General features: G+C 43.1%; 3 protein-coding genes across 7 annotated transcripts; 1 reads left to right on the top strand and 2 right to left on the bottom strand.

The window, feature by feature from the left end:
• The first annotated feature begins 682 nt into the window (after window positions 1-682).
• arpp21 (cAMP-regulated phosphoprotein, 21) lies at window positions 683-7,416 on the top strand. Of its 5 annotated transcripts, none has more exons than XM_058618643.1 (19): window positions 683-872; window positions 982-1,126; window positions 1,241-1,279; window positions 1,394-1,459; window positions 1,549-1,654; window positions 1,860-1,998; window positions 2,176-2,313; window positions 2,408-2,507; window positions 2,594-2,689; window positions 2,808-2,845; window positions 2,950-3,006; window positions 3,306-3,496; window positions 3,992-4,132; window positions 4,968-5,089; window positions 5,220-5,297; window positions 5,395-5,556; window positions 5,764-5,866; window positions 6,640-6,743; window positions 6,887-7,416. In XM_058618643.1, the coding sequence occupies exons 2-19, from the start codon at window positions 986-988 to the stop codon at window positions 7,043-7,045; spliced, it is 1,980 nt and encodes a 659-aa protein (XP_058474626.1). In that variant the 5' UTR covers window positions 683-872; window positions 982-985; the 3' UTR covers window positions 7,046-7,416. The 5 variants fall into 5 exon arrangements, with proteins under 5 accessions (XP_058474626.1, XP_058474624.1, XP_058474627.1 ...); XM_058618641.1 differs by having other exon boundaries at window positions 684-872; window positions 985-1,126; window positions 6,637-6,743; XM_058618644.1 differs by having other exon boundaries at window positions 684-872; window positions 4,968-5,086; window positions 5,223-5,297; window positions 6,637-6,743.
• Window positions 7,417-8,748: 1,332 nt separating this feature from the next.
• Window positions 8,749-17,963, bottom strand: zftraf1 (zinc finger TRAF-type containing 1). Its single transcript, XM_058618645.1, has 6 exons — window positions 16,832-17,963; window positions 15,491-15,585; window positions 14,561-14,704; window positions 13,519-13,730; window positions 13,218-13,396; window positions 8,749-11,093 (listed from the first exon to the last, which is right to left on the bottom strand). Exons 1-6 carry the CDS (start codon window positions 17,120-17,122, stop codon window positions 10,881-10,883), a joined length of 1,134 nt encoding a protein of 377 aa, XP_058474628.1. The 5' UTR covers window positions 17,123-17,963; the 3' UTR covers window positions 8,749-10,880.
• A 1,871-nt stretch (window positions 17,964-19,834) lies between these two features.
• On the bottom strand, window positions 19,835-27,121 carry dclk3 (doublecortin-like kinase 3). Its single transcript, XM_058619953.1, has 7 exons — window positions 26,887-27,121; window positions 24,980-25,200; window positions 24,137-24,268; window positions 21,884-23,059; window positions 20,855-20,987; window positions 20,527-20,694; window positions 19,835-20,415 (listed from the first exon to the last, which is right to left on the bottom strand). Exons 1-7 carry the CDS (start codon window positions 26,954-26,956, stop codon window positions 19,835-19,837), a joined length of 2,481 nt encoding a protein of 826 aa, XP_058475936.1. The 5' UTR covers window positions 26,957-27,121.

The following is a 27,121-nucleotide window of genomic DNA, read 5'->3' as shown; positions in this document are numbered from 1 at the left end:
GGAATAAGTGTCCCCTTGAGCTCTGAGTTACAGTGGAATGTGTCCCCAATGAATGCATTTGGGAAAGATGGTGGAATGTGCGCGCGCGCGTGTGTGTGTGTGTGTGTGTGTGTCTGTCTGTCTGTCTGTCTGTCTGTCTGTCTTTCTCTTTGGTCTCGGTAATATTCTCATCACAGGGTTTACAGAACTCAGCTTGGCATTCTGGGAATATCTGTGCTGGCGGGTCGGATGATACCATCCACAGCTGCTGTTTCTAAGAAAAGCTTGAGGACACACTCAAGCATGCGTGCACACACACACACACACACACAGACACACACACACAGACAGACAGACACACGACGACATGTGTTTACATTGGCTACACTCATGTTAATACACAAGCAGGAACAGGCCTTTATATTACTGTGATAGATACATAAGCTCACTTGTGTTGCACACTTAAAGCAGCAGTTGAGTGTCAAACCTGAAGGAGCGTTTCTGAAGCTGGGATAGAGGTTAACACACGCACACACAACAGACATTTGCTGAACTACTTTACAGCAGCTATTCTTCTATGCTTTGGTAACTGCTTGATGTGTGTGTGTGTGTGTGAGAGAGAGAGAGAGAGAGAGAGAGAGAGAGAGAGAGGGGCAGAGTGGTGTTGCTGTTGTACAATGACCACTTACACTGTTTGTTTCCTCCTGTGTTTTTCATACTCTTCAGGCTTTTATCCCACATTGACCAGTGAAGAGCCGGCACACAGGCGAACAGTATAGAGAGGGAGCACAGGCACAGAGAGGATAATTGCATTTCTGGCTGCCCCGTGGGAACATGGGATATATGACCTCATCATTTACCTGTGAGGCTCTCCAGTAAACAACTCCAGATAGGTTCGAAACAGTACACACACACACGGGAGGCAAAGGCATTTTACATAGCCAAATATAAAAATGCAGACAGTATTTAGTTTGGCATACTCAGTGTTTTGTGTTGTTTTAGAAGAATGACCGAAGCTGCTGTAGAAAGCACAGATGTCCTCCTAAAGCCCTACAGCTGCCCCTCCCCTCCGCCATGTCTGCCCCTCTGCAATCAGGAGGAGGAGGAAGAGGAGGGTCTCCATGACAATGAGAAGTTGGAGCAGCAAGTAAGAGACACTAACCTACCCCGTGTAAAGCACCACATTAATAATACACCCGGCAAATTATGCGCCCTCCCCCTCACACGCTCACTCCGTGACAAATTGTGTTCTCACTCGCAGAAACACTGTAACCAGGTGCAACCAAAGAAAAAAGTTAAGGTAAGCTGAAAAAATCCTGCCGCACATTATTCATTCTTACTGCAATATCGATTGCATTACACTCTATGAATATGTAATATAGCTTCCTTTTTTGTGTGTGTGTGTGCATTTTAGGCTAAAGGAAAGTTAATGCGATGCAAGGCCATCTGTGAAGAGTCCTCACCATATGAAGAAATCCAGGTAACACACACACACACACACACATCATCAACCTCCTCCTCCTCCTCTTCATCATCCCACTCAAATGACAGCGTATTTTCCTCTCACAGGCATCTCCAGACGCAAACTTCTCATCTGGCTGCCATGACAATGAGAGGACATCATGTAAGGAGGAAGAGCAGGGGAAGAGCCCAGATCCAAAGAAACTGTCCAAAGGTGTGTGTGTGTGTTTGATTTTGTCAGAAACAGAAGAGCGCAAATAAAATGTAATAAAAAAGAAATGCTGCTACTATTTAGATGCACGGTAGTTCTCCCAGGGTGTTTGATATTGCAGTGGGCATTTTTTGTGTGTGTTTTTTTATTTATTTTTTTTTTATTTATTTTATTGTCTTGTAACACATCCTGCCTGTGTTTCTGACAGAGTCCAGCATGGAGTACACGGACTCCACTGGCATAGACCTGCACCAGTTTATTGTTGACACCCTCAACAGTAACCCCAGAGACCGTATGATGCTGCTTAAACTGGAGCAGGACATGACTGACTTCATCACCAGCAATAGGTTTGTGTGTATGTTTTCACCAAAGGAGTTCAAAATGACCGACCGCTCTTTACCTCTTTCTAATTTCTATTTCCTTCCTCCATTTTTACATCTCTCCCGCATTCATTCGTCTTCCTCTGTGGCTCCTTCCTTCTTCTTGTCCTTCTCGTGTCTTTCCCCCATTTCTAATGCCCTCAGCTCCTTTAAGAAGTTCCCTCACATGTCATCCTACCACCGCATGCTGGTCCACCGGGTGGCGGCCTACTTTGGCATGGAGCACAATGTAGACCACACAGGCAAGTCTGTCATCATCAACAGGACCAGCAGCACACGCATGTAAGCATTCTTCATGTTTCTGAGCCAGTATGTGCCTGTAAATCCTCGCCTTTTAGTTTGAACTTAACAGTGGTTGTTACATTTGTCTTCTAAGACCGGAGCAGCATTTTTTGGACAAGGTGCACAAGAACAAGACCGATGAAATCAACTGCTGGAAATTTATTTTAAAGAGAGACAACAGCTCAGAAGACCAGGTTCGTCTCAGGCATGTCCTTGTGTATGTTTTACGGCTATTGTATTCATCAGCTGTTTTGACCTGCTCTTGTTTTGCACTTTACAGACCAGAAATCATCCCCTTCGTGAGAAGCAAAGCAAATCAGTGGAGGAGAGAGAGGAAGAGTACCAAAAAGCACGAGACCGAATCTTTAACCAAGAGGTGAGACAGGGAGACAGAGGACGACATGCAGTGATGATACAGAGACAGAGGAGACTCACTCATTTTTTTTCTTCTTTTCTCATTTCTGCTTTTTCTGCTTTTTTTTTTTTTTTTACAGTCTCTCTGCACCCAGGAGAATGTCCAGGCAGAAATCAGGTAACCTTGCCTGCAGTGGGTTTTCTCCATGCAGCTTTTTGAACTTATTATATTTAGATGAGGACATTAATGTGTCTGTGTGTGTGCGTGTTTGCTGTGTGCAGGGCTGTGGAGGAGTACAATCCGTATGCTGAAACCCAGCGAAGAAGACTGCTCTTCAGGTAAAGCTCTGTCTGCACACATGTGTAGCCATTCATCATCTTAATCTGATCAGCCTGACTGACACAGACCTTGTGTCAGAGTCTGCAGCAGAAACAGAGAGCGGACCTTGGTGTGTATGTGGGAGTGTGTGTGTGTGTGTGTGTTCTTGTGATTCAGAGTCTTTATAGATCATTTACGTCAATGAACGTTGCCTAAAACCTCCAGCGCTTCATTACGCGCGGCTTATTAGCAGTTGTGGAACCACATTAGTCGGGCAATCTTGTAAATGACGCAGGATAACTCTGGATGTGCCTCACAGGAGGAGCCGCGACAGCTCGGGCTCCAGTTGGACAGGCAGCAGCAAGCAGAGCAGCACTGAGATCGACTGTCGCCATAGCAACGACCCCCAACCTTGGAGCAGCACAGACTCCGACTCCTCCTTCCAGTGGACAAGTCCCGCCCCCATACCACATCAACCTGCCAACCACAGCTGGGAACCGCGAGGTTCAGGTGCGTCTTCGGAATCACATTTTGCAACTTTTCGACACGTCTCATGTCGCACCTTTGATGTGCAAACTCCGTCAGCGAGGGTGAGATAATTCACTCCTCCATACCTGTGTGCCAGGAAAACTTATTCCCAGGCCTCATCACCACATCACACTTGGGGGAAAAATCACTCTGTTTTACTCAGTAGCATCTAATTAACAAAAACCAGTGCAAGTGCTTCTGGTGTGAAAATGTAACCCAATCTATGAACGCTCACACCAGAACTGTAAATTTTCACACAACACCTCCAGACGTCTTCACATATTCAGGAGGAAAGATACATCATCACTCAGTATGTTTTTTAGCACAGAGACGTGGAGTGTGTCATGCTTTCTGTCAGATGGCGATGTTGTAAAGTGAATTTGTTATGTGGTGTGATAATTAAGCTTTCTTCTATTCCTCTTCCTCTACTCAGCTGTACTTATCACATGTCTCTCTCTCTCTCTCTCTCTCTCTCAGGCTCCATCTCTCTGTTCAGACTGCCAGCGACTTGTCCTCTCCCCTCTTCTCCTCCCATAAGAGAAGAGCCGGCTCACAACTCTGCATACATCGTGGAGAATGGGATCCCACCAGGAAGCATATTGGTCAACCCACATACTGGTACGTAACACACACACACACACACACACTTACACACACTAGCTTTGTTGGCTTTGCTGATGCATAATTATGATTTGGTGTCAGTAAAATCTTGTGATATTCCGCATTTGGAATGAAACGATGTGGTTGAAAGTCACATTAGCAAATTTCCTATGCGTTAAACTTATACAACATGTGTATGTAATGCTCAAAAATGTAATAGACCTTTTTTTACAGCAGCCACTTCTATTATTTTAATACTGCATGCTCATTTCTGTATTTTTATTTTCTTGTATTCTTATAAAGACATTGACAAAATAATTATTATAGCATCGCTGAAACAAGACGTCTAATGGTAGCTCAAGGTTTTTGCACAGTGCTGTATACATACAGTCACCTGCAACTTCTTAAAGGGACACCTGTCCCACTGCTTGTCAGTCAATCACATGGCAGCAACTTAATAAATGTAGACATATAGACATGATCAAGAGGACGTGCTAAAGTTCAAAATAAGCATCAGAATCAGGAAGAAACGTGTCTTAAGTGACGGACGTGGTTGTTGGTGCAAGGCATGTGATCACACACTGATCTACTGGGATTTTTACGCACAATCATTTCTAAGGCTTACAGAGAATGTTCTGAAAAAAAGAAAAATATGCCAGTTCTCTGAGCAAATAAAGTATGGTATGCACAACTTGTCGATCCTTGAAGCAGAGGAGCTGCAGCAGCAGCAGACCTCACTGGACACTTTATTAGATACACATTATAAATAAAGAAGTGGCTGGCGAATGTGTGTACACTGCATACCAGTGAGATTTCAGTACTTACTTAACACTCAACCCTTTGAACCTCACAGGGCAACCTTTCCTGAACCCCGACGGATCCCCTGCTGTGTATATCCCTACAGAGAGTCAGCAGCCAATCAGGAGCCAGACTCAGCCTCAAAGTGCTCCACCTCAGCAGCAGCAGCAGCAGCAGGTAGTGCGCGCACAGCAGGAAGTGTTAGACATGCAGGATATGTTCACACCAACCACACATGTTAACACACACACACACACACACACACGTCAGTGTTTGTGTCTTTATCTCTGTCTCCATGTGTGTCTCTCAGGTGGTTCAGTACTCATCTGTCTCTTACACAACTCCACAGATGTTGCCTGTCACTCCCACACAGCCATACTCCACAGTATGTATCGCTGCTCAGTCAGACAACAGCTCAACCATACGTGTTTGCACTGCATGCGCGTGTCTTCACTGTCATCCGTGTGCACGTTGATCAACAGATTGAAGACCTCTCGTCGCAGTTTGCTCACGTGGCGATGAGCTGCCAGTCGACGGGTGAAGCCCCTCCCCTGTACCCTCCCGGTCAGGGTTACATCTATGCAGCCCCTCCTCCTCCTCATCCTCCTCCCAACCCGCCCAGCTACTGCCAGCCCTCACCTCAGGTAGGAAGACACATCTTTCACTTCTTTGCTGACTCCTAACACTTAACGCTCACTGATGTGACTGATGTGCAGCGTTTAAATGTTGACATTTTATGAAGGCTGCATTGATTTGGCCTATTTTTGACACCAGAATGCTGCGACATTAAAGAAGAATTTAATGCTAGGAGGAAAACATTTTGTAGTTAATTGTAATATATTTTCCTGTAGGTGCCTGTGTATTACTTTGGCCAGTACCCTACCTCAGCTCAGCATGGATGCAGGCCCGTCTCACCGAGCCAGCACATCCACAGCCAAGTAGCACAACCCACAGGTACAATACTTCCTACTTGTGCGTTTATGAGGTGTGTGTGTGTGTGTGTGTGTGTGTGGGGGAGAACAGTTGTGGCAGTAGAGGAGGGGGCCGTTACACTGTCGGAGATGTAGTTTGAGGGTCTCACAGTGAACCGGTCTCTTTTCCTGCTGCTTCTTTTCAGCACGCATTTCAACACTGTTACGTGTGAATGCATCTGAAACAGATGAAAACAAACAAGAGGCACCAGGGGCTGAAATTATACACGGCTCCAAACAATGACGCTGGAGCAGATACACAAATTCCATTAACAACGAACCATGAATAATTAAACGAAGAAGTGAATCTGTTTTCTCTGGAAATGTTTGTTTTGTTGTTGTTCTGATTAATTGTTGCCAATGAAGATCTGTATCCACATAAATCTACTTCTAATGAACAAAAAAAAACACTGCATTGTTTTAAGACAGTTATTTAAATTAAATTATAATAAAAAAGTGAAAAAATTAAATTGCCTATGCAGAGCAGGAGTCACAAAGTAATGAATAAAGGTGTAATGGAGATTATAGCAATGACCCTAACTATGTCACAATATATTATCACACCCTATGTATAAACAATGAACAGTTTATGTTTCGTATAAATGTTGTGAATTTCTGCATTGACATCTTTTTACTTCTCATTTTTAAATGTTTTTCCAGTGTTTTATGCAAGCTCCACATTGTTCCTCTTAATATATTCTTAAATAGTTTTGAGATTTTTGTTCATAACCTCTTATATACGTGTGTCTGCAGCAGGGTATGCTCCTACCATTGGAGTGCAGCAATCTTCCCACACTCAGGCCCCGGCTGCACTGGGGACGTACTCACCAATGGCCTCTCATCAATGTAGCATGGTTCAGGTAAACACAGAGCACCCAAAGGTCTCATTATGCGTCGGAGTGTAACAATCGCAGCCCCCAAAAAAGAAGCGTTTCACACTTGGCAAAGTGCTTGTGGCAGCAAATTCTGCTCTCCCAACTTTCTCTCCTGTCTCCGTCTTCAGGGAGGAGTTTCAGTGCCCTATCCGCCGAGTAAATTTGTGCCTGGTGTAGGTGGGGAGGTGGGTTACTGCTGCGTGGTGCCCCCACCATCCCATCACAGCAGCTGCCATCCTCCCAGCTGCAGCAGCCTCAGCGCGCCGGCTTGGAACGCACAGTACTGATGTTGATGATGATGAAGCCTCAGCGGAGGGAGCGATTGTTACTTTGGTTCCTACGTGAACTCACTGCACACACTTAACATGAACACCTTTTTTTCTTTTTTCCCCCCCTTCCCTCCACTCTTCCCCTTCCTCTCTCATCCACCCCCACCTTCTTCCTGACAAGGCTCACACACGCACACACTCACTCACGCACTCACTCACTCACATACATAAATGTACCACTGTACCAAAGCTTAATAGTATATATCAGAGCTGCTGTCTTGAATGCATTATTTATATACATAAATGGAGTTTTATAATAATTATATTAAATTATATATTGTGTTTTAAGGAAATGCACTGTGTGAAGAGAATAAAGTGCTATGGCTGGACTCATGGTGTCACATTTCTGTCTCTATGTTCCCCTCATGTTGATACTGATGCTAATGAGAGTGGCTGATACATACATTTGCAAACAAAAAAAAGGGATTATTTAAGCACATGCTCTCCATACATAACATTAAAAAGACACACACGGTTGTGGTTTGTGCATTATGGGAAAGCACAGATGTGAGATTGTGAATGTCATTAGCTTTAAAATCTGAATAACAAGGCATTAAATTATAATGTATTAATAGTGTTTGAATGTTATAGGCTTTTGGTTTTGTGGTCTTATTAAGAGACCCTGTTAGAAATGATATAAATAGCAAAGAACATTTGCAGTTACTATACCCTATAGAACTACCAAAGAACATCCATCTCAGAACGTTAGTGCCCCCTCCTGCTTCAACACCCTCTCTGCAGCGTCCTCATGTGTGCATAAAGTGATCCAGGTGCAGTCGTGTCATCACCACCTAATGTCATTATTGTGCTGAAGAACTGCAGCATTCCACGTCTCTTTTCTCTGTGTAGGAATACAGCTACAGTTACTGTTCCTTTACAGTTTAATTAACTAACCACTTCTTCACTCTTAATTATTGTAAATAATTTAATCCAGAAAATAGAGGACAAATGTTTGCTTGGTCCAAAACAAGCAGGGCATATTTCTATGAATTCATTTTTACAAAATAAAAAAGCTGCAACAAGAAAAACTGGCTATTCTTCAACAGAATAGCATATCTAAATGTTTGTGGATAGATTTGCACTTCAGCTTAATATATTTTTTTGTACAAACAGTAATTCTGTTTCCGAGCAGACATTTCCACTCGGCTGTTACCATGGGCTCTGTTCTAATGCGGCGTTGCAGTGACGGCAGTGAGGCAGCATGAACACACCAGGACCTTTAAATAAATTGAAGCGGCTAAATGGAATTCAGTCATCACCTTAATTATTTACACCTGCTCTTTTTCTACAGTCACTATGATAAAGGTCAAGTTGATCAGCAACAGACGGAACACAGCATTTTCCAAATGTTCACCAACACTATATTTGAGTCTATTTGCACCACTATAATAAAATAAATATTTTTCCATGTGGGCATTAACGGATGAGCCGATGTGTTTTTGTTCTAATGCCGGTAATTCAGTTTGTACTGAACGTGATTCATACTCTCTCTGTCAAATTCAATATAACACATCCTTCATCCACACACGGCTTTAAAATTAAATTTAGGTTTCATAACTGAGATATTGAATGCATAATTTATGCCAACTAACAGTTTCACAAAGCCAGCTCTATTTCGGTCCTTTCTTCTTTCAGACACACACACACACGAGCAGCAGCAGTGCAGGTTCCATGATCTTTAATAAAAGGCACATGTACAGCCATAGTGAGATGAGTGAGTCCACTGGCATAGAGACAAAGCATTAAAACACAGAAATACAGGAAGTAGAGGTCAGGAGGAGAGAGATCTATCTGCTTTACAGTAGAATCTACTTAAGTAACATCTTCTTGTTCTTGTTCAAGTAAGTCTAACACTAATATGTCACTGTGTTAAGGTAAAACTCCCCACCCCCACCGCACACACACTGGCGCATGCACACATGCATGCCTCATCCATCACCACCCAAAGTTCAGAAAAGTCCAGAAAAGTCCTCTCCGGAGGGCTGTTGAGCTCCAAGAACACAAAGATGTCAGATCACCCTGAGACTCTGTGCTCACAGTTTAGGTTTTATTCCTTTGCTGCTGCTGCTGACTCGTATGCAAGACCGGATCAGCCGGTTTGTCCCCAGGTGCCCATCAGCTTTATTGTATTTTGGAGCAAGACCCAGAATCCAACAGGACTCTCGTACTGTCAAACTACCTGGCCCCAGGTTTTCTGTGTCATTTTTGTTTCATCAAGAAATATAGTTCTATAATTAAGAAGAATGCACCATCTAATGTAATTGTCATTTTGGATTTAAGCTGTTGACTCATCAAATTGTATTGTTTTGTAATATTTTAATATTAAAAAGGCGACTGTAGCTGTGTGAAATAGTAAAAGTCATGGACATGGATTAAATGAATATGCATTAAAATTGACAGTGTGCAATCACCACACAAACTAGCAAGAAATCAAATTACAAAGAAGCAATTGACCAGAACTGCAACAGTGAGCAAAACAGAAAGCGAAAGAAAACTAACCACTATATATCAGCTTATATATTTTTTCATTGTGGAATAAAACTTTATATTGTCACTTTTTTATGCCGGAAACCTGCTTAGATTTTGTTTTTGTCAAACAGTATATGAGAATAAATTGAATATATTTAGGTTTTCGACTGATTTGCCACTGAAGTGATGGTTTTTATGACTTGTGAACAGCCTATAAGTGAAAAAGTGACACAGAGTGAACCTGGGGCTCCATGAGGTTGCTAATCTAGTCTTGTAGGTCCTGTACTCCACTCATATGAACTCATGTAGGCAGCCTTTCACACGCTAAAAAAAAAATTATTTTAAAAGAAAAAAAAAGTTCACAGATACTTAAATAGTCAGGGTTAAGAGAAATAAAAACAATATTAGTGTTGAAGGTTATATATAACCACAGCGGGACGAATAAGTCAAAAGAACTAAAATATGCATGCAGCCAGGCCGTCTCCTCTTGCTGAAATTTGAAAAAAAAAAAGGGTTTCGTGTCATCTCTCGTCTGTTCCGGTGAAGTCTGAGATGCAAAGAAGGAGAATGTTCGCCAAAACAGGAAGTGACCAAAAGGGAGTGTAGAGGGGGGAGGGAACACACACACAAATGCACACACACACATGAGCACACAGTCATGCTCTCACATCCCTTCACATGTCCAGAGAACAACTGAGTGAAGTCAGATGCTCCTTTTCACATTATCTCATGTGTTTGGGACATTTGAACATGCAGGCTGAGAGTGGGCCAAACTCCACGGTCTGTCTGTTAACACTCTCTCACACACACACACACACACACACAGACAAGCAACAAATGCACCCAGCAAATCCTGCTTTGGTCGGTGTGTGTGTGTGTGTGTGTGTGTATCAGGGCCTCCTCAGCTACACACCAACCACCTCAACAAGCCCCTCCCACCACACTCTGCACCCAGTGACCCCCCACCTGTGCCATCGATCACAGGTTTCACCCCCTCCATCCCATATCAGTGCCCATCCATCTCCATAGCAATTTACAGCCTCCCTCCCCCCCAACAAGGGGGTCTCACTATCTTGGAAAAGGAGGAAAGTGTAATAAGTGGCGTGTGTGTGTGGAAGCGTGTGTACCCTGTGTGATTGTGTGTGTGTGTGTGTGTACCCTGCGTGTGTGTGTGTGTAGGTGTTAAGAGGTATCAGTGGTTCAGTGGTGTCTTTTATCTTCATCTTCTCTCTCTTTTCGATCTTGTCCAGCATCATTCTTCTTTCTCATCCTCTTTCATCTTCCACCTCCTCCTCCTCCTCCTCCTCTTCTTCACTCGCTTTTTTTATTTTTGAACTTGGAAGATAAACAGACGCAGGTTGATGTTTTTGGCGGCCAGCAGTTTGTTGCACTCCACTGAATCGGAGATGGGCAGAGGGACGTAGTCGGTCTCATTGGTGTCGTTGCTGAAGGAGTGATGGTGGATGACGGGCTTGATCCGTACGTCGTCGTACGGTCCCTTCAGCAGCAGGAAGGAGCACTCCAGAGCAGAATTCACCTGCGCATACAAAAACATCAGGTTTCATTCTGAACGGCTGCAGAACACAAACGCTGTGTGTGTGTGTGTGTGACACTGATGTCAGCCAAATACTTGGATTATTATTGCAACGTTTTGACAATCAAATCAACTTCACAGGGCGGGCATAACTTAGACCTGGTCCAGGACAGGCCTGAGCTCACCCTCACTATGAGCTTTGTCAAACATGGGTCTTAAAGTGGCTGTTTGAGGAGGCATAGATCATAACACCGCTTAAAAAATCAAACCTGCATCCGCCTCCCTTGCCTCAGTAGCCTGTAGACGGACTTATAAAAATTGGAATTGGTTTATGCAAAAATCTGAAGGATGTGAGGTTATGTGCCTCAGGATGAATACCAGAGGCTGACTTTGTGAGTTGTAGTTTGCTTTCAACAGTCAACAGAAACCACACCAAAGCATAAAAATCTAAAGAAAATTAATCAAGTACAGTCCGTCAGGACAAAAATGAAAGTTTTTGACACTGAGCAAAGACGACTGTTGCTTAAGGCTTTATCCACACAGAAATGTTCCCTTTGTCATGTTCCGTTGTCCATGTCATTTTATTGTGAAATGTCCCTCTTATTTTGGCATCTTTTTCGTCCCTTGTCCGTGTGCACTTTACTTTTCCCCTCTGTGATTACACAACCCGTTTCACCTGTGTCTTGTTCGTCACAGCTGTTCGCCGTTTCCCTGATTCCTCAGTGTATATAACCACCCCCTCTTCCTTTGTCTGGTTGTGAGTTTGTCTTTGTCCGTCACCCAGTTAACTTGTTTTTGAGCTCTCCTCTTCATCTCGTCCTGTATTTATCAGTGGAATTATCTGCATGTGTGTGCTTCAGTGACTCTGTCTGAACTTCCAGTGGATTTATCTGCACTTTGTGTCCAGTCCCACGTTGATCCCGTGCCTGCGTTTTCTCACGCATAATTAATAATTATAATATAATCTTCGTTCCTGTACCCTGCATTTTTTTTCCCGTGTGTGAAAAAAAGACTGTTTCTTACCACCGTACTGCATCTGGGTCCAGTCCTGCTCGTTACACCCTTTATGTTCTACTCTTTTCTTTTTTTGTTCTTAAAAGGTTTTACATAAACTCAGCATTGCTTCAAGTAGTGTCTTCATACACACAAAACCCCTCAAAATATCTCCAAATGCTGCAGTACATATGCTAGGACTGTATGTGACACTGTGTACAAACTCCAAACACAAGAAAAGGATAATGAATACAGAACTTTTGCAGAATTGCCCTAAACATGTTCTGGTGTGTACGGGCCCTTAGTTTACAAGGAGGCGACCGCCCTCTGCACTGAAAGGAAATACGGCACCATGATCTCTTTAAGAGTAAGATGGGCTTTGTATGAGAGGAGAAGGATTCAGAATTCTCTTCTTGATTTGACAGAGTCAGTATAAAGAAGCTGATACAAACATTGTCTTCTTTTCTCCTTGTTCATGTATTTATTTTATTTTTTTTTAATCCCTCAAATTTGTTTTATTTGGTTGTGACCAAGACCTCAGCTGAAAATTAAACTTGTCGATGCTCTCTAGTGGGCAAATTTGTGTACTGCAATTCATATATTCCAATGACATAATAAGCACCATTCATGCAGCAGACATGGCTGCTGACTTATGTTAAAGCCTGCAATAGGCAGGACTGATGGAGAAATAGATGATTGTTAGCTTTCATCTGCAGGATATTCAAATAATCTATGATCTCAGCTCTCTGTCCTCTTTTCATACACTGAAGGTGACCTGAGGTGATCTTTCCATCTCTGAAACTCTCTGCTGATACTTGTTAAACTGTCAGACTCTTTTGGACTCTTTCCTGTATTAAGGTTTCTTTGCAGCAGTTGTGTGTGTGCTGCAGGTGTATTGGAAAAGCCTATCTGAGTACTTGTCTCTCTCTGTGCTGTGATCTGTTTGACCAAAGCCTCCTGTCACCCTACAGATTAAGTGGTGAGGCGCTAAGCAGAGCCCAGACGGGCTCCAGACGTCTCTCACTTGACTCACATTATGCTCAAATGTTTTGAGACTGGTTGACAGTGATCACGTGTAGCACTGAAAGGTTTTTAAACTAAACACCAGTGTGTTAAAACTAAACACGTGTGTACCTTGCTCTTGAGGATGAGCTGGAAGGAGAGGGTGCGCTTGCAGGAGAGGTTGGGGTTGCGCTCTGAGTCATTAACGCGGGCCTTCAGCACCCATGTCTGGTTGAGGACAGTGAAGCGTGGTGTTTCATAGTAGAGGCGGGTGATGAAGTCATCAGTGCGGTATGGCCTGAACTGCACCTCTGGATGGACACATAAATGGAGACATGTTTGCGACAATGAGGAGTGTCATGAGTGGGAAGTAAATGACAAAGTTACCTCCATACTTTTCATGTCTCTGTGTTTTGTTATTGTTTTGTAATACCTGTGAAGCCAATCTTTTCATAGCAGAGCAGGCTAAAGATGGTGTTGTAGAGCTGCATGTCTCTGCGGTGGCTCTGGTCCATTTCGCCCAGGATTCCCATCAGCTCTGTCCCAGTCTTAGTGGGATGGGAGCACTCGTCCTCATGTGCTGGCAGCTCATGAAATGGACCTTGCCAAGGGCAGCCGATCCTCTTGTACTTGCACTGTGTCACCCTGGGAACATGAGGAAATAGAGGTTACAAGACAAACTGGAGGAAATGAGAGACATGGAATCATATACTGTACATTAGATCATTCATAGAGATTCATTGTGGTGAATACATGCAACTTTCCTGCTGTGAGTGGAATGGACTAAAAATATCAAAGGCGCTAATTAATCTAGGTTGCGAACTGAGGCTAATTAACAGTGTAATAATAATAAGTCTTCGCTTAGAGAACAAATAATAGCTGTTACTTTATTATAAAGTTTCCATATGAAAGGTTAATAGCTTTTAATATTAACTATATTAGCTTCAGTGGTGAGAGGGTAATTGAACTCATGCTGACTGTTTCACATGAAAACAGTTTGAGTTTGATGGTGGGATTCTTGAAAACATTAAAATGACACACAGGACTTTAGGAGACATGGTATCACAAGAGTCCAAGCAAGTTTTCCTGTCTGACCTGACAAAAAAACAGCTGGTAACTGTTGTCATGGCAACACCAGCAGTTCCTCTGATTTAAGCAGGGTCACCTGTTGCTATAGCAACAACCCCATAGGATTTCCTGCATGCGAATTCAAACAGACAGCAAACACACAGTCCATAATCACATCAGCACTTTTTTTTCCTTCTCAGAGGATCCACATCACACGCTCATCCGTCTTCACCAAATTAATCCCATGTGACAGGCGAGTGTGCTAATCTGAGCGTGCATGCACGCACACTCACACACTAGTACATTACAGTCATACGTCATTCATTCACTTTCATTTGTTGTAATTACATGGGTAACTTGTGTGCACACTGCTTTTTATTTATTTTTTTTGTGTGTGTGTGTTATACCTGTCTTGACACTCTTCTTTTTGGTGTCTCTCTAAGCTGGAGCGGGGGAACTGTTTTAGGCAGAAGGTACATTCTGTCGGTAGCTCACTGACAGCTTTCTCTACAGCAAGATTCCTGCAACACAGGTTCTTGCTGATCTCACACCTACACAAACAGAGAAACCCACAAATCATATCCCAGTCATGACACGGCATTGTGTGTGTTACATTCATGGCATGTTCAGTTTGTTCATGTGAGTTTGTGAACAATGCACAACCATGAACAACTGTCTGGTCAGCGGAAATTGCTGGTGGTGATGAACCCTTTGCACAGCAGCCATTTTGACATGTTGCAGCAGGCAAAGCATGGATGTTACTGATCACATTAACAGTGGTTCTGTTTAATTCATGTCAGTTAGGACAGTGTTACAGTGAACCAGAGTGCACCCTGAAACTGGGGAAGCTACATGGAACTCAGCCATCATTAACTGATAACTTACACCTATGACTTTCCTACTGTGACGTGTCAAAATGGCTGCTGTGCAAAGGGGAGATTTCAAAGTATACAGTAGAACTCAGCAGAACAAATTCATTTGTATGTACATTTTTCCCTGGGCCCAAACATTAGTGATGCAGAATTGATTATGTAAAAATAATGTTGGAGCATAATTTGTCACATCATGTCACCTGATGTTGCATTAGTTAAAATTACACTACACTACACATCATTTTGTGAGATCCTTTTAAGTCTTATCAAGACAGAAAACTTAACATAGCAGAAGTAGAAAAAAAGTACTCTAAAGTGGAGAAAATGATGTGAATTCATGTCAATATAACTAATATTTGAATAATAAAGATGTACAATATCCATACACAGCGTTAAACAGATTCACTCTAAGACATTAACTTTTGTTTTAGTCTAAGTTGATACGCTGAATTCTTTTGTGCACACCTGCAGTTGGGACATGTCGCCTGTTCCTCTTTGAGACGAGAGTCGGCAAGGAGGTGTATGAAACAGCCTGCACACATCAGATGTCCATTGGTACACTGTGGTGGAGAAAAGATTAACAGGGTCAGTGTCATGTGTGATTTACAGAAATACCGTAATTACTGAGGTGTTTTAATGGGAAGAGGCAGGGTACCATGGCTAGTTTACTAAATCTGGAATAAGACACATTATTTCTAGTCAAATACCTACTTAACATCTTAGGGGGCCCAAAAATAAATATTTAGGTAAGAAAAAAGGGGAGTCAAATCAATGCATTGTTTGTTGAAAATATAGTATGTTTGGCTATGGCTTCACAGTGACGGCTGTGTCTGTTTTCACAAAATTTAAGTTTTACCAAACTTGGTTGAGTCACTCAACAAGTGTGAGCAACAACAAAGGAGACTATATACACTTTTAGAAATATTTCAGATTACAATTTAAGTACTATATACTTACTACTCTCGCAGAGTACATACGGAAGAGTTGCAGTACTGTGTACTTTGTTCTGTAAGTAATGCCTTGTACAATGGTTAATCAATGTGTTTTTATGTTACTATTCATGAATACAGCATAATATTGCTCATGAAAAGTATATTACTCGTTTATTATTATTTATAAATGTTACATAATTGTTTAAAATGTATGCGCTGCATAGCAATCATTAATTACAAATGTGACATTGAAAAAGGCATTTCAGGTAATAATGGAAAATACTGGAGTGGTTTGAAGGGTAGGGTAAATATATTCTTAACATTTAGTTATTGTTCAGATCTGAATGTTTGTATTTTACGAAATGGGGGCTGAGAATGTGTCTTCTGCTGAGGGTCATTTGAGGATATTTAGCAGCATAACTCAAAAGGTAAAGTGATCAAATTTTCTGGGGATGTAGGTTATGTATGTCCAAAGGAAGAAATTATTAATTTTAAAAGACAGTTGTTAACCTTGTATAATAGGGGAGTGTACTGACACTGTGGCAGGGGTTTGTGCTCTCTGAGTGATGTCTTTAGTTCACAGTATAATGTTATGAACTTGAGACTGCACAGCTGACCACCAGACCACACCCAGGTGTGTCTGGTCTCAGCTTGGCTCAGTAAGCAGTAGGCACTTGGGCCTGTGTTGGATCTAGTATCACTTAAAATAAAAAGGCACAAATTCAACAAGTTGACCCTGGGGGTTGGGGGTTAGGGGTTGGAACACATGGCAGTCTTGTAGTATGAGGTCCAGCTGGTTTGCTGTTGTTTTGACGAAAGGTGTGTGTGGGGGGGGGTATGAAAAGGGGAGGTTTATGATTTACACCACGTTTACCTGGTACACAGACGCCTTGGGCAAGTCTAGGCACACGGTGCAGCATAGGACTGAGTACAGTCTCTCCTCCAGCTTTCCTGACTCTCCCTCGGGTATTTTCACCCTCTTCTTGGGTGGCTCGTCTGAATCAGGCTCGGGCCCTTCGCGTCGTATCCCGACCTCCTCCTGCTGCATGGCAGCGACCCCGGCCACAGACTCCACCGCTGCCCCCACGGCCCCGACCCCCATGCCTCCCGAGGAGGAGCCAGGGGCGGCCGCAACGCCCACGTCTCTCTCTTCCAGCGAGGACATGGCGAAGAAATATCCAGAAATGTCTGGGATGTAGCTGGCACTGGCCACGCTGAGCCCAAAATATTAGCACGATAGCTCAGGACTAGCTTACAACCTGTCAAGCTAACGGTCAGCTGACAGCTAGCTAGCGTTAGCCAGGCTAACGCTACGGCAGTAGGCTGTCACACACAGGAATGCGGGCTAAGTTGAAACTATTACTATCAACTTGAAGACATCACAAGCGAATGACTGTGTAATAAACTGTAATTACGACTGAATTATTTGTTGACTAGTTTAATTGACTTACAGTGAGGCCAGCAGACTGTGTGCTAGCACAAACACAGCAGTCCTCTGTGTGTGAGTGTCTCTCCCTGCGCCCCGGCAGAACAAAAACAACTCGGGCGTCCCTCAGCTGTCGTTTCGCTCTCGACGCCGTTATTCGCAGTGACAGCAGATTACAGCTGTGTGCAGCCTAGGCCCAGCTCGACTGCTCGTCTAACCCCTCTGCTTCGGTACCGACGGACTGTCCACGGAACTCACGAGACCTGTCGGTGACTGAATCCACGGCTGGAGACAGTTCGGTTGGAACTCGTCTCTCTGGTTACACAGCCATCTTTGTTTTTTTTTTTGGTTTTTTTTGGGTTTCTTTTTTTCTCGCCCTGTCCGTCTGCCCCGACTTCACCCCGTACAGCCTTCACGACGACTCCGGGTCAGATTCGTTATCACTCTGTCAGCTCGTCAAACGCGACTCAAAACATTGTTTTCGCGTTTAAAGTAAGTATTTTGGCGTGTACCTGTGTGCCAGCAGTAGCCGTTACTTAGCTGACAGCGGAATGTTTTGTTGTGGCTGATGACTTGGGGTATTTAAAGAGTTTTAAAGTGCGCATGCGCAGTGGGCACCTGCGGTCAATGCATAACACTGGACTTGAAAGGTGACCAAAACACGGTATACGACCAATCGACTGTAAGGACGCATCCCCCATATAGGCTACGTCACGCGTGGAGTTCTATCACAACGACGTTATAACACCTTAGTGACGTTTTCACCACAACTTTTTAATGACTTAAATCACCCTGTAAGTGGTTCAACTGGTTGTAAGGTCTCTCAAAAGTAATGGAAGTCAATGCAGTGGTCTAACAAGGAAACGTGCCCAAACCTGTGTGTGTGTAGATACTAAATAATCCGTCCATAGTGATTAGTTTCAATTTAGACTTGTATAAATTATGCTATGTCCCACTGTCTCATTTAAATTGTCATGATTTTACAAAATGACGTGAGTTATTGCCTCAAGAAATGTACATTTTATTTTTGCTTTAAGGAGGAAAAGAACATTTAAACTATCAACACTATTGAATCCCAATATTTGTAGAATCCCAATGCAAATTGCATTGGCACCCAAGTATCATGATACAATTGTGTAGTAACAAATGCATATTGTCCCATACCTAATACCACATTATCCAAATTAAAAGAAAAGAAACAAGGAGTGTGTGCGTGTGTGTGTGTGTGTGGTCATGAGTGGAAACCAGTTTCATTCTCTGAAAGGACTTTCAAGTTGAAAAATTGCACATAATAAGAAAATAACTTCAAAGCAATCAAAGTCCGTCCTAAGTGGCTCTTGTCCTCTGATACTTTCATCTCTTTAGTGTCCAGATTTGAGGGTTGACAGCTTTCAGGACTGGGACGGGTGCCTGTGTTTACAGGATGGGGGGGTTATGTGATTGTAAATGGGTGGAGCAGGACGTCAGAGTTTCAGCTGTTTGCAATCTGGGAGGAACAGGACTAACCTCTCCTATTGGACAGACACATATGCCTTGTCTGGTGTGTGAGGAATGCCAGTAAAGCTATATCACCCTCAGCTACCACAGACAGCCAGTGTGGTCAAGTACTACTCTATTTCCTGTCTGAGCAATATTCCCATTATTAACCAATGGATCATTAAATTCTCACCAAAAGATTCAAATTTACTTGTCACAGTTCTACAGTTCAAGAAAGCATTGGCTTGTATATTATGTGTAGTAAACACTCTGAAAGAAAGATAGTATGCTACAACATGGTAAATATCTCAAACCTTTTCATTAATACACAGAAAAAGTTCTACATACAGATTTGTTTTAGTTTAGTAATGTCTAGTAAACTAATGTTGACAGACAGATGATCCTAAGGCAGACTTCTAGGAATGAACTTTCAGCTGTGTAAAGGAGGACGGATCAGTTACATACCAGTGGAAATAGCAATGAGTAGAAATGGCAGACATGATAACATATTATATATCCTTAAAGATAAACATGGGCGACTGGGAGGGATATATGTTCTACCAAAACAAAAACACATAGTGTCTTGCAATAAAAAAACAACTAAAAACTGACTCCAGCTTATGTTTCTGTCATTCCCCACCCCCTCTTGCAGTCATGGATGGACACGTAAAACACAACATATCATGACAGTTTATGACTACAGAATAAATGGATCACACATTGTCAATCATTCAAGGACCAAGAAAGCAGTGGTATTGTCTGAAACAATGAAACTGATGACCTTGATCCAATCACACAGTTAACCATGGGATTCACAGTGGGGGTGTGGGGCGGGGGATGAAGATTTGGCTCGTCATGGTGTAGAGTGAGTTGAAAAAGATTCCAGGTTAAAGTATGGGTGGGTCAGCTGTATTGGTGGAATGTGGTGACTGTGGAGGTGACTGGTGGCAGTTATTTAGTTTCGACTGTGTCAATCTAGGATGGGGGTTCAGCTTTGGCCACAGGGGCACTAAAATGACTGTGTTCAACTCTGATTGCACCGCCTGTTTCACAATCTGTGTTTGTGCTGCCTGTTTTACAGTCTGTGTTTGACAGTTTGATTCCTGGATCCCGTATTTCTCCTCTGCTGGTCTCTCTGCTGGGTGAGCCAGAGTCTGGTGAGGTGCAGTCTGGTTTCTGTTGCCTGGGTGTGTCCTCTGACACTGCACCTGTGACTCTTTTTTGTTGATGTGGTTTGTCCTCATCTTTCCATCTGCCTTTGATGAGCTCATTTAATCTCTCATCGCCTCTGCTGAGCTCTTTGTGTGTTCTTTCTCTCTCGCTGCCAATGTGTCTTGATCTTGTCATTGTTTCTGCTGTATTTGAGTTAGCTGCTCTTCTATCTCTTTCAGTTTCCTCTCCGGTGTCTGCAGTGATCCTCTGAGTTTTGTCTGTGAACGCCCCCTGCTTGCAAAGTGAAACCATAGCCTTCACCCAGGGATGCTGCATGGTCTGCTCCGCTGTCAGCCTCACCGTGGGATCTGGGTAAAGCAGAGCTCTTACAAGGCCTCTGGCTTCTACAGGCAAACAAAAATACACACAAAAAAGCATACAGAAATTTATGGTGCATTTATGTGTGAATGTATAGGCATTTCTACCAGCATGCATTATGTTTCTGTGCTTCTCACCCTCTGAGATGGGATCCCAGTAGGGGGAAAGAAAGTGGAGCTGCCCCTGTTTTATTAACTGGAACAACTCCTCCTGGTCCCGATCTCGACTGCGATATGGGGGGAAGCCACACAGCAGTATGTAGAGAATAACACCCAGAGCCCATACATCCACTGCTACACCATAACCTGTTGGATTAATCACAAACAATTCATGTCAGCATAAGAACACAAACATGCTGCAGGTGAAAATAACTCTGGAAAGTATACCCAAAACTGCAAAACACCCATATTTGTGCCAAAAAAGACAAGACAGCAAGTGTTTGATTCTACATAAAACAGCTCCAACCTGTTTCACGGAGAATCTCCGGGGCAACATATGTCGGTGTCCCACAAATGGTAAAGACCGGTTCAGTTACAACCATGGCGAGACCAAAGTCTCCCAGCTTCAGCCTGCAGGTATCTCCTGCCACTCGCTCTATCTAAGACAGAACCACAGACACAAGATTCAAACAGAAATCCAGTACAGAGGGAAGCAGATTTTCAAAATTCAGTTCAACAGTTTTTAAGTTAGTGTTCATTTAGACAAACAACTTTATTTACTTCGCCTCAACACTAATATTAGTCAAAGAAATTCATTAGTAAGCAACCACTTTGTATAATATTAAAATGACTAGGTTAGGAATTTTAGATATTGTTCTTTGGCTACTTAGTGATAATGTAAAAACAGACACTGGCAGCAAAGCATATACAGAGTAAAGGTGCAATATGCAACATTCTGCATCACAATATATCAGGAAACAAATATTACCGATGTAAATGTATAGTACTATGTCAGAACTACGTCTTGAGCAGTGTATGACGTCAAATTAATCCATCAACTCAAGTTAATTACCGTGTTCATGGGACAACTCCTTTTAAACACTCTCTCCCATATTACAAACCTGTTAACGCTAAAGTTTTCAGGATGCTCTGTACATGATTACAAATTCACAAATTCCACTTCCACAAATTCCACTACAGACACCATAAAAAAAAAACATTCAGGAGTGTTATGATGTGTTCAAAACCTCCAGGTGAAGGAGAATCTCTAGATTTAGTTCCAAAGAAAACTCATCCTTTGGTTCAAAAGCCTCAGACAAGAAGATAGATAAGCCCAGGTCTAATACTGGTCTGGCATTTCTGCCATGCAGAGCTCATAGAAAACACAAATGGACTCCTGAGTGGCTCAGAACGAGCATTCTCTGCTTGGACTATCTTGATGTGTGAAATGCATGCTCATTTGACGCACATGTATTGCATATTGCACCTATACAAGCTTTTCAGATTTCATTGATGTTATCGTATCATAATTGCACACTACACCCCAGATACCCACCAGTAGGTTTTCTGGTTTGAGGTCTCGGTGAACGATACTCTTGCTGTGGATGTAATGTAGAGCGTCACTCATGTCTGACACCATCAGTCCCGCCTCGGCCTCTGAAAACTTCCCTCTTTCACTGATGGCCTCGAACAGATCGCCTCCACTCACCAGCTCCATCACCAGGTACGAGTGAGTGTGCGTGTGGTGGTGCGAGAAAAGGCGCACGATGTGACGGTGACACAGGCTGCCCAGGAGGCTCAGCTCGTTCTGCATCATGTGCTCTCGACCGATCAGCTTGGAACGTTCAACTATCTTCATGGCAAGTGTTTGTCCGTTGTCACGGCGGCGGCACTCTCGCACCACTGCGAAGTTCCCGTCTCCAACCACTCGCCCCATTTCATAGCAACGCTCAATATCTGACTGGGTGACATCGCTGCCATCGGTAGGGAGGTCAAAGGTCGTCCTCTGCTCTTCGTCTTTCTGTGCTGGACCTACATGTGGGAGTGGTTTTGAAAGTTGTAAGTGTGTAAGACTCTTCTCCTCCTTCATGCTGACAGGTGGAGGAGGTGAAAGGCTGAGAGGGACGTCCGGCTTTGACACCTCTTGTTCTGAATGAGAACCACCTCTTTGCTTTCTTGACACAGGAGGAAGTGGGGCCCTCCCTGATAGGGCATTGATCCATTCTAGACCGTGATGTTTGGCTCTTATTGCTAAGCAGTTTTCACACATCGTAGGAGATGGTATTTCTGCTTCTTTAGGACCCTCCTCGAATTTAAATGAACCAAGGGTGGAAGGCTGTCGCTCTCTAATCCCACCCCTCATATTCAGTCTCTGCAGGTGGTTTGGAGGTTGAGCCGGTTTCCTACCAGAGCTCTTTTTATGTGACTTCTGAACATCTGCGTCATAAATTTCAGGTTTGTGTGTATCACTGTGTTTAGCTGTTCCCTTATTTGTCTCCAGGTTAGTGTCAATGCTTTCTGCCCCTTCGCTGTATCCGCTGTCGGCCTTCGCAGCTTTGTCCGGCGTGGAGGTAAGTCTTTTCTCCCAAGCCCGAAGTGCGTCAGCCCAGAAATGGGAATGATCTGGAAAGAGCTCTTCCAGAGCCTCCTGCACACTGCTCAGTTCTGGGCGAGCCTTACCCAGAGCCAGGAAAGCCACCTCACCTCGGAAGAAGTCACACACACCTTTCACCTATGAAAATAAAAGAATAAAAACATGTCAACAGCAAAATTTCATCTCCTGGTATGATTTATGTATACGTTGAGCTGGAAGGCGAAGAGTGTATAGAATATGTGACATTTATAGTACCACGGGACTTTCTCCTCATCGTTGAGTGTTCAAATAGACCCCCAAGGAGAGAATGACCTTAGCAGCAGCCTCCAAATAATTTGATTCTGAGAAAAACAGCATTTAAGACCTTTTGCGGTATCATTGTATGAAATCACACTTCTAAATCTTCTGTGTTCACGTATCGCTTCATTTTATTGTCCTGTGTTGCACTTTTGTCCCAGTTGTCCCAGTCAACAGATGAGTATCAACTGCATTTATTGACCTTGTGAGTGGATTACTAACTTACAAAGCAGGACAATGCCATGGGGGCTGAAACCTTCAGGGGCCTGCAGGTACTTTGAGTTAATGTTTCTTTACATTTTTGTGGGGGAGTACACTACAGAACAAACAGTAACCCTTAGAAGAAAAGGGCCTTGAGCTGAGTCCTGTGTTATTACATCACCTCAAGGCCCTGTCATAAAGAGAGTTGTGGTTTCCAGCATGGAAAGAACCTCAGACGTTACAGAGAGAAGTCACAAGGGCTTCATCAGCGTGTCTTTGTCCTAAGATGCAGGCTAATGTGTCAGGGCCTCTCTCCTCCACCCTCTGTGTGATTGCAGAAGGGGAGTCAGCTGTGCAGGAGCCAGGTCACCAGCTGACATGAATCTCAATCAAGCACAGCCTACAAATACCTGGTTCTCCCCCTCCTCACTCTGCCAGATTGTAGACCCAGATACCAGCTGGTCTACCTGTAGCTTTGTTCAAGTCTTTGTGCTCTGAATTGCAAACCTTGTGTCTAATTGTTGTTTCCTGCTCAACTGGCTACACACTCTGGCTCTTCTGGACTCAAGGCCCTGCACTTCCCACGTTCAAAATAAATTCTTCAGTGTTATTTTATCAATCCCTTACACATTCTCCTGCCTCGGCGTTCAGGGTTTGCACCTGGGTTCCAATTCGGTTGCTCTGCCGTTACACAATGTGACCGTTGTTGAGCCTCACCTCTCGTGCGCGGGTTGTGTAAAGGCGTGTGACGCGAGATCTGTGCCAGCGAGGAAACCCCAATGCCTCCGAGACATCCAAGAGTAGTTGCTCAAAGGAGACCACACCTCTGCGGTTCAACAACACAGTCACCTTGGGGAGACAGAAGTGAAAACTGCCATCACAGCAATTGTAGCCCTTCAGAAAAGGATTATAATGTATAACGGCTTTATTGATTTCTAAAAAAAACTATTTACTACACACTTTGCCTTTGAAAGATAAAATATGTAACATTTCTGCATCGGAAAATTGTATTACTTCATGAGAAAAGACTTGATTTAATAACAAATGCTTCACATCGGGTTGATTATTAGAAAATGGAAACTTAAGAAGACTTTTAACCCTTAGTGCTCACGCTTGTTTTGGTTGTGGTTGTGTTTATAGGTCACATACTCAGGCTTTAAAAAACATTATTTTTCATCTTCTTATGTGCTGTTGAGTAAAAGTTCTGTTTTTCTTAATCACATTTTTAGTAGTGATATAAAGTAGCGATAATTGTGTCACAAAATCATCATTTTTGTTCATACAAACGACTCACCTGTGTTGATTTCCAAATTTCACAATTCAATCTGATTTTGAACATTTTGAATAGTTTTTGCTCGGGTGTGTTTATAAAGTTGGTGGTTGCCTATAGGTTGTCCTGAAAGCTAAGATATGAAACACTCTCTATTGCACATTTGTATAGCCTCTGTATATACGTTTCAACATAGTAATGCGAAGGAAGCAGCCTAAATGCTCTGTGTTTTAGGGGTTAATATAAATGCATTATTACTCATGGCAAAAGATCTGTTATAATTTAGTCACCTTTCGCAGGGAAGTCTGACCACTGGGGCGGACGATGGTGACTAGATGGGGCCGCTCAGCACTCTCCTCTGCGTGGCGTGTGTGGAAAAAAGGCAGGTGAGAGGGAGGTGGAGGAGGCGGCGGGAAGTGGGACCTGTGGTTCTGTCTTGTCGGACGGGGGTGAATGGGCCACGGTTGGGGAATCCCACCAGGACACTTCAACAGGGGGATGTTAGGAGGAGCTGAAGCAGGCAGAGAGGAGGACAGGGATGGAAGGACAAAGACAAGAAAGTCAGGGACGGATCATTGAAAGTGATGCTGATGTCATTGCTCATTGGTGGGTTTCATGTTGACCTGTACACAAAGTAAAACTCATAAGTAACACAACACCAGTTCCTCATTTTGTGCGAGTGTGTGCACGCGTACTTGAGTGAAAACAAATCCGGCCGATCAGATTTGAGAGTTTTCCATCACACGGAGTGCAAGGGCCATTTGAGATTCCTCAAGCACCTCGCCCCACTGCCTAAATTATTTAGGCTTCCTTAAGTCAATCACACACACACACACACATTGACAAAAGGTTGGTTGACCTGGTTAGGGCTTAGCTGAATCTGCACGACTAATGAAACACGAGCGACACCGAGTATCTTTGACGTTTCACTTTCTGGCACCGAGGGAAATAGATGTTATCTGTCTATTCAGCTAGTTTTTGTTTGGGGTTTTTTCCAGACACTGGACAACGGACACAAACACAAGAGCCTAAACCTCCAACACTGACCAGGCCCCCTCTTTTAACAAGACACCACTCACCCCCTAAGAGTGAGAAACACACACACACACACAATAAGAGTGGACACAGAAGACCCCTCATGTCCTTTAGCTTAAACAGCTCATAAAGAACCAGCTGTGGCCAATCACCAGAGACTGAATCTGCCTTTACTTTGGGATGCAGGTGTGTGTTCTTGTATTTGTGGCTTTGTGAGGACCACAAATCGTATCTAAACCCTACGGAGTGAGGACATTTTGTCAAAGTGAGGACATTTTGGCTGGTCCTCACTTCTTTGAAGGGCTTTTTCTTGTATGACATTGGTTAATATTAGGGCCTGCACATTAGTCCTCTATGTTGTGCTCATAGCAATGGTAGAGAACGTTACATACAATATTTGACCTCTTTAAGCATAATTTCCCATAAATTCCTATTAATCTGGCCCATAATTATACCACTGCAGAGGAGGTTATGTTGGTGCAGGGTTTAGGACCATGAGCCACGAAAGAATTACATTTTTGTTAGTTAGTGGACGGACACAGGGCTTTATTTCACTCTTTTTTGTGACAGTATGTGAGATGTCATTTGTGACATTTCTGTGAATATCTCAAGAAATGATGCAGCGATCATGATGCCAAAGTCTGATTTGCTGAGTGCTAAAATCTATGAAGAGTTAAAATGTTGCGGTGTCTTCCTTTGTGTCTCCACCTTTCATACAACAAGTACATGTATGGTGTAAAATAATGCATTCACACTTTCAGCAGGAGTCCACTCTGTTGATGTGACCTCTAATAAAGGTTTATATTTATATTTGTGTTTGAGTGTGTGTCTGTGAGGCTGTAAATGCCCATAGCTCATGTGTGTGTAAATAGGTGATAATTATATGTTTTCACAGCTCACAACTTTGCTGATAGTATAGTAATTAAATGGTAATCTGTAGTAATGATACAGTAATCTATATATATGATACAGTAATCTGAGGATATAGTAATAATGTAGTAGTGTAATGATTTAGTAATAATAAAGTATTATGATAATTCAGTAATAATAAAGTAATATGATACTCTAGTAATGATAAAGTAATCTGACAATACAGTAATAATAAAGTCATCTTTTTTCCCATTTAATCAGTAAAAATCCGTTCAATCCGGCATTAACTCACCTGCCATTCTCCATTTATTGTTACGTGCCGCTTCGCATCCTGCGTGACGTGTTCTCTGTGAGGGCGTCATTCCTCCTCCAAAAACAAACACGCTCACCTGTCTACTACACTTTTATTCCTCCTCTGTTGTTGTTGTTGTTGTTGCTCCTGCTGCTGCTTTCATATTCTCGGCTCTTTGTGTCCAGACAAAAGTAACGGGATGCGCTGAGAGTTGACCGGACCTGCTGTGGCTACA

This window comes from Solea solea, chromosome 20 (assembly GCF_958295425.1).
Source record: "Solea solea chromosome 20, fSolSol10.1, whole genome shotgun sequence".
NCBI classification, from domain to species: Eukaryota; Metazoa; Chordata; class Actinopteri; order Pleuronectiformes; family Soleidae; genus Solea; species Solea solea.
Note: the sequence above shows the minus strand (reverse complement) of the source record. Positions and strands in the feature narration are given on the sequence as shown.